The 15,730-nt window shown below is 35.4% G+C and overlaps 1 protein-coding gene across 6 annotated transcripts in view; it reads right to left on the minus strand.

The window, feature by feature from the left end:
* Nucleotides 1-15,730, minus strand: part of eya1.S (EYA transcriptional coactivator and phosphatase 1 S homeolog) — a 78,884-nt gene that overhangs the window by 46,285 nt on the left and 16,869 nt on the right. For 3 of the 6 annotated variants that reach the window (XM_018223796.2, XM_018223792.2, XM_018223791.2), the window contains 4 exons: nt 9,956-10,033; nt 9,390-9,456; nt 6,569-6,714; nt 4,996-5,133 (listed from right to left, as the gene is read on the minus strand). In XM_018223796.2, the coding sequence (XP_018079285.1) occupies nt 4,996-5,133; nt 6,569-6,714; nt 9,390-9,456; nt 9,956-10,019 (415 nt within the window). In that variant the 5' untranslated portion in view covers nt 10,020-10,033. The remainder of the gene's footprint in view (nt 1-4,995; nt 5,134-6,568; nt 6,715-9,389; nt 9,457-9,955; nt 10,034-15,730) is intronic. The other 3 variants (XM_018223795.2, XM_018223793.2, XM_018223794.2) reach the window with 3 other exon arrangements.

Consider the following 15,730-nt stretch of genomic DNA (forward strand, 5'->3'; position numbering starts at 1 on the left):
AAACAGGCAAATATTTAGTGGTAGGACTACACAAACGATTTCTGATTTCGGCGCAATCTGACGCGCTGCGACAAAACGCATGCGACAGAAATAAAGTAAGCAATAGAATTGTCGCATAGTGTCGCAGCATTGATCCGACGCGACTGTCAGATGCAGACGATGCACGCTGCGTCTGCATCCGACAGTCGTGTCACATTGGATCAACGCTGCGGCACCATGGGACAATTCTATCTCTTACCTTATTTCTGTCGCATGCGACTTGTATTTTGTCGCCGCACGTCAGATTGCGCTGAAATTGTTTGTGTAGTCCTACCCTTAGAAGTAAGCCAATGTATTGTAAGAAGCATATCTAGTTAGACATACAGGCTTACATTGCAAATAGCAAATCATTATGCACTAATCTGGTTCATGTCATGTGTGCCATGCACTCACTGAAATCCGTTTTTATTTCACCAATTCCAAGTAAGCTGCGTATTTGGCAGCTTTGCGTAGAATGACATTCATATAAAAAGACAGGACTTAAACAATCATTAAATGTTATGATCTGGCTAGTTTATGAAAGCTTCACCATATGTTTTTTTGACCCAAAAAAGGGTTGTCAGCTTTCACAAGGGGAAACCATTCTTTCCTAAAATACAGTGTGAAGAAGCGGCAAAAAGGTTTTTCATTCTGCAAGAATAAGTACAGTGGAACCTCAATATTACATCCCCTTAAGTTTTCCCTCATTTTACATTGTTGTTTTGTGGTCCCACCTATATATTATGCATAATACATTTCCCTGATTTTACATTTTCCTGGATTTTGCACCATTTTTTTCTGATCCCCTGAAAAATGTAAAATGGGGGTTCGACTGTATTACAATGCAAATGTGGCCACTTGAAAAATAAATACAAGCTTTACTTACTATATTTAATCAAGGAGTAACCTGATTACTTTAACAATTGTTAATGATTAAATGTTATGATAAAGTTGCCCCATTGGTGGCAAATTCCTGAGAATGAAAAAACACATGAGAGTTTCTAGTAATAAAGCCCAACTAAATTCACATAAAAGAGAGATTCCCTTATGTATTTAACATTGTCTTCATCTGGCAGGGCGAATTTATTCATCCCCTGGAATGTCCCTACCTTGCTTATCATTGTGTGCAAGTAGGAGAGCCAGGAGACTTGGGGGCCCTTTTCTGATTTGTACTGTATAAAGGGCAGGTCATGGGTAGAGGCACAATATGTTAGTTTATAGGCCCTGTTGGGTGCCACATTGTTCTTTGCTTATAGTGATTGAGTCCAGAAATAGTGATGGGCGAATTTATTCGCCAGGTGCGAATAAATTTGCGAAACGCCCGCGAAAATTTGCGTCAAAAACGGGCGCCGGCGTAAAAAAAAACCGTTTTGCGTTTTTCGTTTTGCGAATTTCGCGCGAAATTCAAAACGGCGCAAATTCACCCATCACTATCCAGAAACCAATAATCGGGTCAGTCTGAAGTCAAATATATAATATATGTAGATATTACACATGATTATTAAAATATATTCAATGCAATGGTCCAAAATTGCTTCAAAGAGTATAATAAAAAATCAAGTTTTAATTTCTCCTTTTTCAGGACAAGGAGGTGCATTCACAGCAGTAAGAAATTGTTTTCTATTAATTCATTTTTCATGTTGCAAAAAACTGTTGATTAAACAGTTATCTGTTTACAAAAGTGTTCATTTAGTTCATAAAGTAATGTAAAAATCAATGACATTTTCTTTTCTCGCTCTTTCATATTAGAATTTAAAGTTAATTTAATCTGGGATTTATCTAACCCAAGTTGATTTCCTTGTAAAAACAAATGAGACATTCGCAGCAAATGATGGGTGTTGCACAGTTTTACATTCATTCTAATTTATTTCTTGCGTACGCTTGCGTTTAATAAGCTCTGCTCAGCTGTCGAGTTTGATCTTTTTGATGCAATGAACCTTGATATACGTTCTCGACAAAATACTTTTTTTGGAGAAGGTTTCTTTATTTCTAGCATCTTACTGGCGGGTTAAAACATAGGTCGCACATTGAGATCTTGAACAGAAGTTCATTTGCTCTCTAATCAGCCTCCTTGCCATGGGCTATGTCTATCATCAGTGTACAATATATGTGGCAGAAGTTAGTGCAATCCTCTGGGGAAAAGTCTATGAAGGCCAGATGGACTCTTTAATCCCAGATCTTTCCCCCTCTTACATTTGCTGCTGTTCAGCTCTGTTTTTAAAACGTCTTTCTCAGTTCCTGGCCATTAGGCACAAACATAAAGTACTTTCTCCAAAAATCTGTTCTCACTGTACACTTTGCTGAATATAGTTTTTCTAAAGATTACTTTGTGCATTTTTTTCTCTGCAATACAAAGCAAATGTTGATTATTTTTTTAAACTGACTTAAGGGGCCCATGTCATGTATACCAATATCCCAAAAAAAAAAAACGTATGCCAGTTAAGTTAGGTTAAAACACGTTTTCATATTAGAAGATCACTTCTGAATATATAAATACATAGTTTGTTGAATTGGGGCTGATTCACTATGGGTCGAATATCGAGGGTTAATTAACCCTCGATATTCGACTAGGAATTGAAATCCTTCGACTTCGAATATCGAAGTCGAAGGATATAGCGCAGAAAATTTGATCGAACGATCGAAGGACAATTCCTTCGATCGAACGATAAAATCCTTCGAATCGTACGATTCGAAGGATTTTAATCCAACGATCGAAGGAATATCCTTCGATCAAAAAAAGTTAGGCAAGCCTATGGGGACCTTCCCCATAGGCTAACATTGACTTCGGTAGCTTTTATCTTCCGAACTAGGGGGTCGAAGTTTTTTTTAAAGAGACAGTACTTCGACTATCGAATGGTCGAATAGTCGAACGATTTTTACTACGAATCCTTCGATTCGAAGTCGTAGTCGTAGTCGAAGGTCGAAGTAGCCCATTCGATGGTCAAAGTAGCCCCAAAAACCTTCGAAATTCGAAGTTTTTTTACTTCGAATCCTTCACTCGAATTTAGTGAATCGGCCCCTTTATCTTTATAATTATGTAGACGAATATTGTACACAGAGTTTAGCTGCAATGCTAAAAATGGTTTAATAAATTTAGTTTTGGGTTTAAACCTATGCAGATATACATGTCGACTTATATACTGCAGGGGAAAAGCCTATCAGCAATAAGGACAAACACCTTTAATAACTGCACAATTTGCTTTCCCTGCATCCATCTGTAAAGGAGATCAAGCTGAGTGTCCGCACTTAAGGGAATTTGTATCAGATGGTCACCCCAGCCAAACTGCTGTAGCGCAACTAACAGTTCAAAGGTAAAGGTCTCACACCCTTCTGTGAAAAGCCCAAGATCAATATACAATACATTAAGTTCTGCCAAACAGAAGTGCTATTTTCTTTTAGTTAATAGGACTTCAATAAACATCAAAAGTTAAATTAGGTGATAAAGTCTACTGGGACATAAGGCTCTACCATATTTCGGCTGGTTTTTATGCTATATATACATGCCACCAATATTTTTTTATTTGCAGATATATAGAAATAGTTTACATTCAAATCTTCTGGTTTTACTGATGACATCTGTTTTTCAATACAACTAAAAAAAGGCAAAAACTTTACGTATCTATAAAAATTGCCAGGAAAAACATCCCAGGTTTGCTTTAAAAAGAGAGAGCATACAGCATTCTCCATGACTTTATAATTAGTGGTATTTCACAGGATTCTCATAGGAACATGTTTATAAATGTGTGTTTCATTTTAATCCAAAAACGTATAAAATGTATAATATTACTAATGCTCAGTTTCCCCTTTGCTATATATACAAATGTGCCAGTCTAGTAAACTCATATATGAACCAGAGTAATTAATAAGATAAGAGCTATCCAATGCAATTATTCTTTATTTTTTTTACTTTTACAATGGTTTATTCACACATACTCTTAAATACTTAGGCCAACAATTCTAAAACAAGTCAAAACCCTCGAATTCGACCCTCGAAGTAAAATCCTTCGAATATCGAATTCGAAGGATTTTACCGCAAAGCTTCGATCGAACATAAATAATTGTTCGAATCGAACCTTTCGAACGATTTTAAGTGATCGATCAAAGGGTTTTTATTCAATCAAAAAAAGCTTAGAAAAGTGCTGGGGAAGGTCCCCATAGGCTAACATTGCACCTCGGTAGGTTTAAAGTATTTTTTAAAGAGACAGTACTTCGATTATGGAATGGTCCAATAGTCAAACGATTTTTACTTCGAATAGTTCGAATCATTCGATTCGATCGAATTCGATTGAATTTGACCAATTCGATGGTCGAAGTACCCAAAAAAATACTTCGAAATTTGAATATTTTTCCATTCGAATTATTCACTGGAGCTTAGTAAATCTGCCCCAGAGAGTTTAAATGGAATAGCAGCAGAAATGCCTATTTTTATACATACATATATATCCATGATGTATATATAATGAGTACAAATATGCTATTAAAATATAAGCCAAAACAATGATCTCAAACATGTGGCTCATCGGCTGTTGTGTAAAGCTTTCCAAGAGATACCAGGAATTTAGCTTAAACAAATGGAAGAAGTTACTTTGATACCCATGCAGTTAATAACATGACAAAATCAAATCAGACATACAGTATGCTTTTTCTTTGGATTTTCTTTATCCTAAACTCATTAGAGTCACTTTCCATTATCATAGCATAATGTTATCTCGTATTATCCATTCTCAGCTGTACTCCATTGCTATAGTCATTACTCAACTACCATAGTTGCAATAAAGACATTTAAATAAAATAAAACTTGTCTCAGATGTCCGCTTATTTGATTTTGTTACCATCACAACATAAACACAACTTTTCTTTTTTTTGCCCTAGCCTCTCCTTTATGTAAATGATATAACCAGCACAATAGAAACTGTACTATGCTATAAAATAAGTATAATATAGTTGATTTCTGACATATAGTAGATCTTGACCTACCTTGCATTTGATAACTGTATGGTGCTTGTCCAGGTTGTGGTGCACTAAAACTTGAGCCATAACTTAGAAATCCAGTCTGTCCAGGTGACTGTGGCTGCGGTAATCCACCTTCCGTCTTGATGCCTGCCCACAATGCACCTAAATCAGTTAGTAACATCAGATGCGTCCAAACACAGGCAGTAAGCACATGAATAATCTTTCATTTCTTTAATTTGGGTAGCACCATCTACAGGCTATAGAGACATTGCTTTGCTATTAAATATAAATTTAAAAAAAAGAGACACGGCAAGGTCTTTATGTGTGCCCATGAGTACAGAGGCCTTACTGAAGTCTAAAGTTTAGTCATATACAGTGCACAGGTATCAAAAAATACCCCATTCAAAAACATGAGATTATTGGATGACGATCCTCTGTTAGAACATTGCCTCGCTGTGAACAATAGAGTGCAGTTATGTCAAGGTGGATGGTTGGGCTTATAATAAATTGAATAATGCTGTACTTGTTTTAGGAGTCCCATGCACACTGATGGTTTTAAAAAAGTGTCAGAAAAAACAGAATATATACAAAACAACTATATTTAACCTGTGTGTTTTTAATGGAAGTTGAGCCATGTTCGCAGTGGTAACTGGAAATAGACTCAGTCTACCTAAAATAAACATGGCTATTTCCAACAGTTTTGAAAATGCCTTTGCAATCTATTTCATGTTAACAGAAACACAAGTAGAATATTCAGAGTAGTAAAGCTGAAACTCCTCACAGCTTTTTTTAAATACAACGTAAATTCCATGCAACAATTATCTCCATCTTTCTTCTTGATCCACCGTTAAAAAGAATTCAGGGAATTACCAATGCCGCCCTATCAGTAACCCTACCAAGGCACACTAGAATTGCAGCAGTATTAAACAAAATGCTTGAAAGCATATATTTAGTGATGGGCGAATTTGTGCCGTTTCGCTTCGCCGAAAAATTTGCGAAATTCTCGAAACGGCGAAAAATTAGCGAAACGGCGCCGGAGTCTCGTTTTTGATGCCGGCGCCCGTTTTTGACGCCGGCATCAGTTTTTTCAAAAAACAATTTTTTGACGGCGGCGAATTTTTGCCGCGACTTTTCATGGGCGTTTGGCGAATTTATTCGCTGGCGGCGAATCGTGCAAATTTGCCGCCAATTCGCGCCTGCCGAATAAATTCGCCCATCACTACATATATTTAAATAAATAAAGTCAACCAAGACATCTTGCGTCAGTGGACACTCATTTGGCATTTTCTAAATTCAACTACATTTTATAAGTAATATCAGTTAGGCAACAAAAGTAAAATGTTTACAATACATTTGGAGCCTTACAGAACATTTGTTTTTTAGATGGGGTCAGTGACCCCATTTGAAAGCTAGGAAGCTAGGAAGTCTGAAGAAGGCAGCAAATAACTAAAACACTATAAAAAAAATAAATAATGAAGACCAATTAAAAAGTTGCTTAGGATTGTCCATTCTATAACATACTAAAAGTTAATTTAAAGGTGAACCACCCCTTGAAATGACATGTATTAGTGTGTACTTCTGGTTGACGACTGCGTACCATATGGTGGGATTCCATAAGGCTGTCCAGGCTGGGGGTATGTTGCATATGCTGTTGCTTGTTGCATTCCCGAGGAGAATTGTGTCTGTCCATAAGCAGCCATAGTTTGGGAAGAAGGGGTAGGCAGAATATGGGGATACGCTCTGCTATAAGTGAAGAAAATGGTAAATTATTACAACAACAGAGAAGAAAAAATACACTTAAACAAAAGCTAAGGCTTTCTTTGTCAAAGTAAACAGATATTTATTGCAGTTTTGAAAGAATTGCTATCAAAGTTATAGCACCATTTTTAAATGGTTTATTTAAAAATGATCCCATAAGATCATTAATGTCTAATGTGAAGGACATATTATATCAGGCAGCTGTACTAGGATTGTCCTTCGGTTGAGATGTGACACTCCAAAATGACAACGGCTATGAAAAAATGTTTGCACTGCAGAAGTATTAGAATGAAGCATCTGCCATAAATGTTAGGTAACTAAAGTAAATCATCTATTTTTTTTGTAAATGCATATTACATAGCCTCCGATGCCTGCGGACAAATTAGCATGATCATGTAGCTCTTTATAAAGAAGTCTAGATATTGTGCTATGAGCATTGTTTTACTTTATCACTCATATTACTCAGCTACAGTGAATTACTAATTTTTGGTTTTAGGCAGGCTGCTGTCAAGGAAATATACTACTTCAGGAAAAAGGAAATATAAGCTGCACTCCAGCTTCTAGATGCCCTCCATTGAGATGTAGGTTGGGGGGAGGGTAAACATCCTGACTACATAATATTAACCCGAACTGAAGCACTATCTTCCTTTGGCAGCAGTCTGAATAAAACCAAATTAATAAGGTTAAACCTCATCTCAACCGAATAGACTAATCACACACCATATAGGCGACTTGCAAAGAGCTACATGATTCTGCTAAATGTTCAAAGGCTTCAGTGATCATTCAATACAAATCAGTTTTAGATTCTGCCATCCTAAAAACTAGACTGTCTCATACTATAGGGTTCCAATTAACCCACGTTTACTCACTGAGTATGCTTTTGATTAAACTGTTATTTTGACTTTCTACTTCTGTTGACATTCTTTTTGATTTGTGCATGTCAAACTATATTAACATTTTGAAATTATTTTAAATGAGCATGTTCCTTCTAAATGTAATAGGATTTAACTGCATTTTAACTGCATTTGGGAAGCCTAGCCTTATGGTAAAATAAAAGGCAAATCATGCTCTGCAGTTGTTATCGGGCCCATAAGCCCCAACTTTTCTCTGACAAGTTACACTGAATATTCTATTAGTTATTTTCTCTCAAGTTTGGATGTTAAGAGGGCCTTACAATTTTCTTTGGGATGCAGAAACATCTATATCAGTGATTCCCAACCAGTGGCTCACAAGCAACATGTTGCTCACTAACCCTTTGTCTGTTACTCCCAGTGGCCCTTAAACAGGTGCTTATTCTTGAATTCTCGGTTTGGAGGCAAGTTTTGGTGCATTAAACCATGTGCACTGCCAAACTAAAAGAAAATGAAAAGTGCTCTAGAATAAAAGGTGCACCAGCCCCAGACTCCCAGCTTCAGGGAGTATCAGTCCAAAACACAGCAAAATAACAGGGCTATAATATAAGTTAAAAAGTTAAAGGAAAACTATACCCCCCAAACAATGTAGGTCTCTATAGAAAGATATTGCATAAAACAGCTCATATGTAAAATCCTGATTCATGTAAATAAACCATTTTCATAATAATATACTTTTCTAGTAGTATGTGCCATAGGGTAATCATAAATAGAAAATTGCCATTTTAAAAAATAAGGGCCGCCCCCTGGGATCGTAGGATTCACTGTACTCACAAATATACCAACAAACTATACATGTTAGGTCACATGAGCCAATTAACAGACAGAGTTGTGTCTTTTGCTTCCTCACTTCTTCCTGTTACAGTTAGTGTTGTAGTATTTCTGGTCAGGTGATCTCTGAGGCAACACAGAGACCATCACGAAATGGTGGCTCAAGGCAAGAGATGTAAAAGGGAAATATTTACTTAAATATATATTCCAGTTTGGTAAGATTCTTTAATATGCCACTTAATATGATATAAACTATCTGTTGCTTAAGTGTTCATTTTGGAAGTATAGTTTTCCTTTAAGTCTTTATTGGTCAAAATTAAAGGTATAAATTCATCTCCATATCATCTCCAATGCATAGGGCCTATGGAGATGAATTTATATTTTTAATTATAACCAATAAAGACTTAACTTTTTAACTTATGTTATAGCCCTGTTATTTCTGGATAGCCTTGTTCTTTTTCTGTCAAACTGAGCCTTCTGTAGCCTTCTGTAGGCTGTCAGTGCCCAAAGGGGCTACCAAATGGTTAATCACAGCCCTTATTTGGCGCCCCTGGGAACATATTTTATGTTTGTGTTGCTCCAAAACTCTTTTTACAATGAAATGTGGCTTATTAATTAAAAAAAATTGAGGACCCCAGATCTAGATACAAGTAGATGCTGGAAAGCAATAGGCACATTATAGATATCATTGTGATATTGTCGCTGAGGAGCTCCTTGGAAAAGGAAAATGAGCTATCGGTATTGAAGTACAAAAAATCAAGGAGGAGCATGAATTAAAATTAAGCTACCTGCAATAAATTATAGTGAGTTGATTTTTGAAGGGTCAACAATCTGTTACTTAATGCACACTTGCTATCACAATAAAAAAAAATTATGCAAAAACAATAGAACTTTACTGTGTATTCATTGTATATTCTTTTTCTACCATATATTGTATTGTTCTACAATTCATTTAAAAATGGCATTTTGAATTCTTACTTGGATGGATATATTTGTGGGGAAAATTGGTGGACTTGTTGTGGGCTATATCCACTGCTTCCAATCACTCCACATAGATAAAAGAAAAGAAATGCAACATCAAATACACTGTCAAATACAATAATTGAACATAAAGCTTTACTAAATTATACTATACCATGCAATACTTTCATTTAGTTTTATATATTATATTGGTTTGGCAGTATGGGATGCATTGTATATCTTAGTTGAAGCTTTTACTAAATCCCATGCTGTACATGGATACTATAATTGAATCTATAGTTCTCCTGTGTATGTTTTTTTGTAGAGTTGACTACATATGCTTGTTGGCTTTTGGACCTGGGCTTGTGCAAATAAAGGCAAAGTAATGCAACCAGTTTGTCTGTCACAGACACCCTCTTTTTGTTGCTCTGTAAAAAATCTGCTAGAGGAGTGTTGTGGATTATTACAAGCTAAATGGATTCTTGTTGGATCCCCTGCTGTACAAAATTGTTTGGCTCTAAAATTCCAATTGATCTATAAATCCCAGCACTTTCAGGGTAGATTTCAGTATTTGTCTTTCTTACCTGACCCTGAGAAGTTGTCTAAATGTCCGTCTGAAGTTGTGGTCACAGTGTCACTGCTGCTCATGGGCTCTGTTTTAACTGGAAAGGTATCAGATTTAATAACACAAATATTTCTCCTGATGTGTGTTATTACACATAATGATGTATCTACATCAGAAAAATTCTGCTGTAAGCAAACTTGTTGCCAAAGGGAAATATTGCTTAACAGTCAACGATAAAGAGGATTTAGAGTAAAAAGTGGATTTAGAGTTAATCAAGTGCAAACAAAGTGTTTGCTCTGTTAGAACAAAAACATAAGCAACCTTCTTTGTGACCAATGGCATTGCATACATTCATAAATATGGAATAATACGTTTAATCTAAAAAACTTCATCTTAACTTTTATAAATGCCTCCATCTTTTTCCCTCATAATTATGAATTGATTTTCAAAGAAGTTGCTGTATTTACAAAAAAATAAAAAATTGGTAATGTAAAAACACAAGCAAAGTGTTGGTGTTCTATAAACACCGGCTGGTCATTGCTGCAGAGCTTGGAACATGGACATCAGAGGCAGGTTTTCTAAATGATAAAGGAGCAGCCTGCCTCTGGCCAGAGAACAACTAGAGGCCATTGAGTTCAAGCCCAGGAGTAGGTCTCATGAAACAGTCTCATTATCTACTTTTTTATTCGAAACATCATCCTTGAATTAGAAGCACAAATGATAATGCCGTTGTACCATCAGTTAAGAAAAACAATAACTGTTGTCATAAGTGCCTTGGTATAAAAACATGCATATACCAATTAGTAACTAAGAATTTAGAATATAGGGGAAAAATGAGGGAAACATACTCTAAAATAAAGGGGATGGCAGTGAAACAGAATGTCAGGAACACAATCCTATTTTTGGTAGATGTCACCCATGTCTAGGAGAGAAGGAAAATCCTAATTATTTTTTAGCACAAGAGTTATCTGTCTGTCAAAGGGTCAAAGAAGACAAATCCTATCCTTAATGACAAGTTCGATTTTTTTTTCTGGTCTCGGTAGATTTAACTCTTTACGAATGACAAAGTGCAGATATTCAGTGCCAGAGCTGACAGGTAATAGTCCTTACATTCATTTACCCCTTCTAGAACTGGAGTTAGAAAAACAAAATTGCACGCAGCTATAGATTTACTAATATATCAATGTTTTTATCTTTTTTGTTATTTATACATTTAAGGATTTGTGCTGATCTAAGAAAAGAGCACAAAACAAACCAATTTTCTCATCATAGGTAACAATGTGATGAATTAGACAGATACAGAATCTATAATTTTTGTATTTTTAAACATCTAAACCTTTATTTTTGTTTTTACATTTCAAAAGAGAAGTTACAATTTCAACTTTAGCATTTGCTGGCCCAGAGCAAAAGTCACATGACAAGAAGGGTCCAGATTTGGTTTGAATTCAGACGAGACTTGAATATCAAAAAGACAAATACAGTAGAACCCCAATTTTACATTTTTCAAGGGACCTGAATAAAATCATGTAAAATCAGAGAAAATGTAAAATCAGGAAAATATATTATGCATAAAATACACAGTAGGTGGGACTACAAAACAACTATGTAAACTGAGGGGAACCTTAAAATCAGGGGATGTAAAATTGAGGTTTCACTGTATGCTGGATTTGATGCCTCCCTATAAGAAATGTCACAGCTGGGAAACTTCCCAACAAATAAAAAACAGCTATGGTACTATACAAGGTCAAAAGTATATTTGCTTGCAAAGCCTATTCGATGTTTCATTTACATTAAAAACATATCAAGTTATGGGTAAAGTTTCACATGCAGATATGAATTGCAGCTGCAGCATTGTGGGAGCATTAAATATAAACCTATTTTGGGATTGATTCCCAGCATGACATACCCTATTTAAATATCACACACACATATATTTATATTACAGTATCAGAAAGGCAATACACATCATCATTTTAAAGACAAGTATTTTTTATTTCTATATTTATTCTTGTGGCAAAATGATCAATTACTTGGTTTCTCCCATGGCCTTTCTCAAAACATTAGGCTGCAATAAAGACATTTCATTTGATTAAAGTTCATATTATTGTCCTTTATTTATATAGCACTGACAAGTTATGCTATGTTTTACAAAGACCATCATTCATATCAGTCTGCCTGCACCAAGGGAGAGTACATTCTTAGTTCCCTATTGCTTTTACACCTCCTACGTTTGGTTTTATCAATCATTTTAATGTGTTGTCCTACTCTTCTGGCTAATTTAGTGGAACTATATTTTGTTTTAGGATATTCTTCATTTAAAATCATCATATAACATCATATACATCGTATAGGTGGGTTTTCCCTAGTTTTGCAGGTAAACAATTTTTAATTTAAACAACTTCATGCAGCAGACAGATTTGCTCATGACTGTAACATTTGACGGAATTAAATTCCATAAGTGTCAGACTTCTGCTTTTAGTCAATTAGAAGAGCAATATAATATACTCTATTTTGTTTTTTAAGAAGGGTTATAAAATTCTTCATGACATCTAGGGGCACATTTACTAAGGGTCGAATTTCGAAGTTAAAAAACTTAGAAATTTGACTATCGAATTTTTTTTCAGTAGTCGAAGTATCTTTTTGTAAAATTGTTCGATTTGAACGATTTAATCGATCGAACAAACGATTTTTACTTCGATTGAAAACGGCCATTTTCAATCGAAGTAAAAATCACTTGTTCGATCGATTATATCGTTCAAATCGAACAATTCAAACAATTTTACAAAAAGATACTTCGACTACTCAAAACACTCAGAAAGGTTATAGGAGGTCCCACATAGGCTAAACAGCAATTTAGCCTAGTTATTTTTAAAGAGACAGTACTTCGATTTCCGAATGGTCAATTTTGTGAAGTATTTTCAATTCAAATCGAATTTTGACCTATTCCATGGTCGAAGTTTCAAAAATTACTTCGAAATTCAAAGTTTTTGAAAATTCACTTTGACCCTTAGTAAATGGGCCCCTTATAGTAAAGGCCTTGAATAGACTAAAATGCTGGTTCAACTCTGATTTTGTAGTCTTGCAATTCATAAAACCTGATGCTTTTCTATGGTCTTTTATTGTTATGGTTGTGGTCCCACAATCAATTGTACAAAAAATCCCATTAATTAAAAGTACTTGGCCCTTCCATTTAGTTGCACTTTATGCAGCTCTTGTCTTCTGTTTGGAATCATACTCACTTTTACCTATTGAACAGGGGAACCCCAAAGCTACTGTCTGGTTTGGAAGTGGTGACAGCTGTAGGGGTACCACAGAGGCCTACGTCAATTGCTGCACTGCTGTTGCACTGAAAAAAAGGTGCATAAGCCATTCACACTATAAATACCAGAAATTGCTACACCATTTATGCAAGATTTTGACACAGTGTCTAAAACTCCCCCACCTGGTGCCAGCCCCGATGCTGGGAAAAAATGTTGCATTTTGGTGAAAAAACATGCAGTCATAAATGACCCCTTTTTTCAGTTTTCAATTTTTTAACACATATATATAATTATTTATACACATAGTGACAGAGTGACAATCTTGTGCCCTTACACCCTAAGCATTAAGTATACTATAAAATATAAAGTATTTACTGCTGTGATTGACACGTATTGCGATGAGAGTAATACCCTTACATTATTGGCAGGGGTACAGACTGCACAAGGCACTTAAGTAGTTTGAGATTTACAGCAATTGGCAGTAGGAAATAAAGAGTGGCAGAGGGTATTTTAGCATAGCATGTTGTATGCCAGGCTATTTTTCACATCCAAGAAGACATAGAATTAAGAAGCCAAGCAGCAAATTCACACTCTTATTGAAGATGCACATATGATATTCTCGAAATGGTTCCAACATGCCATAAGTTAATCAAATGCATATAGCAAGGACTTTTCAGTGCCAATGTCCATCTGGTACAGATGGTTATTCAGATAAGGGTACCTTCCCAGCTAGGCAATTTAATTGGTCTTGCCAATGAAATTGCTGCTGCTGCAAATGTGATTTTTCTATTATATTTTTGCTTTGCTTTAAGTAGAAAATGCCCCAAAGATCTTTATATTAAATGGCACTGTTCTAGCATCCATCATTCCAGCCTTTCTGAACACCACAAATGTTTCACTCACTTATTATTATTATTATTATTATTAACATTATTAACATGTATTTATATAGCGCCAACATATTGCGTATACTTAATGATACTGCATACGTTTTCAATAATATCTTTTTATGAATTTGCTTCCAAACTTATTCTATACTCTCAATATTTGGTCATAAATATGAATCATGGCTATATATTACTTTCCCTGCAAGCTAAACGATTCCAACTAAAATTTATTGAGGAGGAACACTTACTTTCTGGCCTAAGGGGATAATAATTTTGATATGGTGTCACTTTATCCCAATTTTCAAATCAAAAGACTATAAGGGTAATTTATGACTGAAGTGTGCCAATTGCAATTTTGGGCACAAATATATCATGGTGATGCACCTGATGCAAGTTCAGACAATGTATTAAAACTAACACCATTTCACATGTGCTTAAGAAGAGGACACAATTGCACTTAAAATCTTAATTAGTCATAATTTCTGGTGCCTGGCTTCAAAATTATGACTGCTCACAGTTTTTTGGAACAAGTTTTCTGTGTCAGTTGAAGCAGGCTGCTGTAGGAAACCTGGAGCTACCGACACCTTTTAGGGTTGTACTAGTTCCAGGGTTCCCCTGTGTCAATAGACACACTGCACACAATTTGCAAGAGAAAACGGGAAGAAAACAGCATTGATGACGATCACAACTATGCAGAAGTGCAAGCAGTGACTTTAGTTGCAAGTACCTTTAATGAATGCTGTTTTTTACATGTAAATACTACAGCAAACTTTTACTAACTGCAACTGTGCTGAGTGATCAGAAATGAGCCCTCTTATATAAGCCAAGCCAAGCCAAGCTTCCCTACCCTGGAGAAGACTACTCTTGATATACAGTTCACAAATAAGCTACAACCTTTGGGGACCTACTGTCGCAACAAATCATGCTTTATATTGCAAAACAGAAGGTTAAAAATATTCTCTCTATGCATAAACATCAATATTTCAAACGGAGGAGAAACACTTCCTGCTATTCCCTCTTACTAATGAGGCTTAATGTGGAGAAGATTGGGTAAAGACTCTGTTTTAACAACTAGAATACAATACATATATACTGTTTTGTTTTTCAATCACTCTCCATATCTAGAAACTTCATTCCCAGTATGTTATTCTGGCCAAGGAAAACAGGATAAATGGGATTTCACCTATGGTGATACCATCCATTCTGCTTGGCACAAAGGTCTGCATTTACAGGCTCATATAGATGAATAGAAACATTAATAGCAATATTTTAAATACGTTTACAAAAAATACATCAGCTAAAATCTTTCCTACCTTGATAAATAGCTTGCTGATTATTTAACCACACTTTAGAACCTGAAATATAAATCATTTTGTATAAAAATGTCTTGTGATGGATTTCTGAATTCTCCCAACAGGCAACATTCATGACTCTGGCAATAATATAACAAGTGAAAAGGAAAATCTATCACTCTCTGAAATTATACATTTGTTTATATTATATGTGTTGTAGCTCCAAAGTCAGCTTCTTGTGTTAAATGCGTTGGCTTGATGTGTAAGGAAGAAGTCTGCATTCCCATAAATTAACACTATTGGAAAAATGTGTAGGTTTCTATATCATTTAACAGAGAACATTGGTCTTAAAGTC

The sequence above is a fragment of the Xenopus laevis genome, chromosome 6S, assembly GCF_017654675.1.
Source record: "Xenopus laevis strain J_2021 chromosome 6S, Xenopus_laevis_v10.1, whole genome shotgun sequence".
Lineage (NCBI taxonomy): Eukaryota > Metazoa > Chordata > Amphibia > Anura > Pipidae > Xenopus > Xenopus laevis.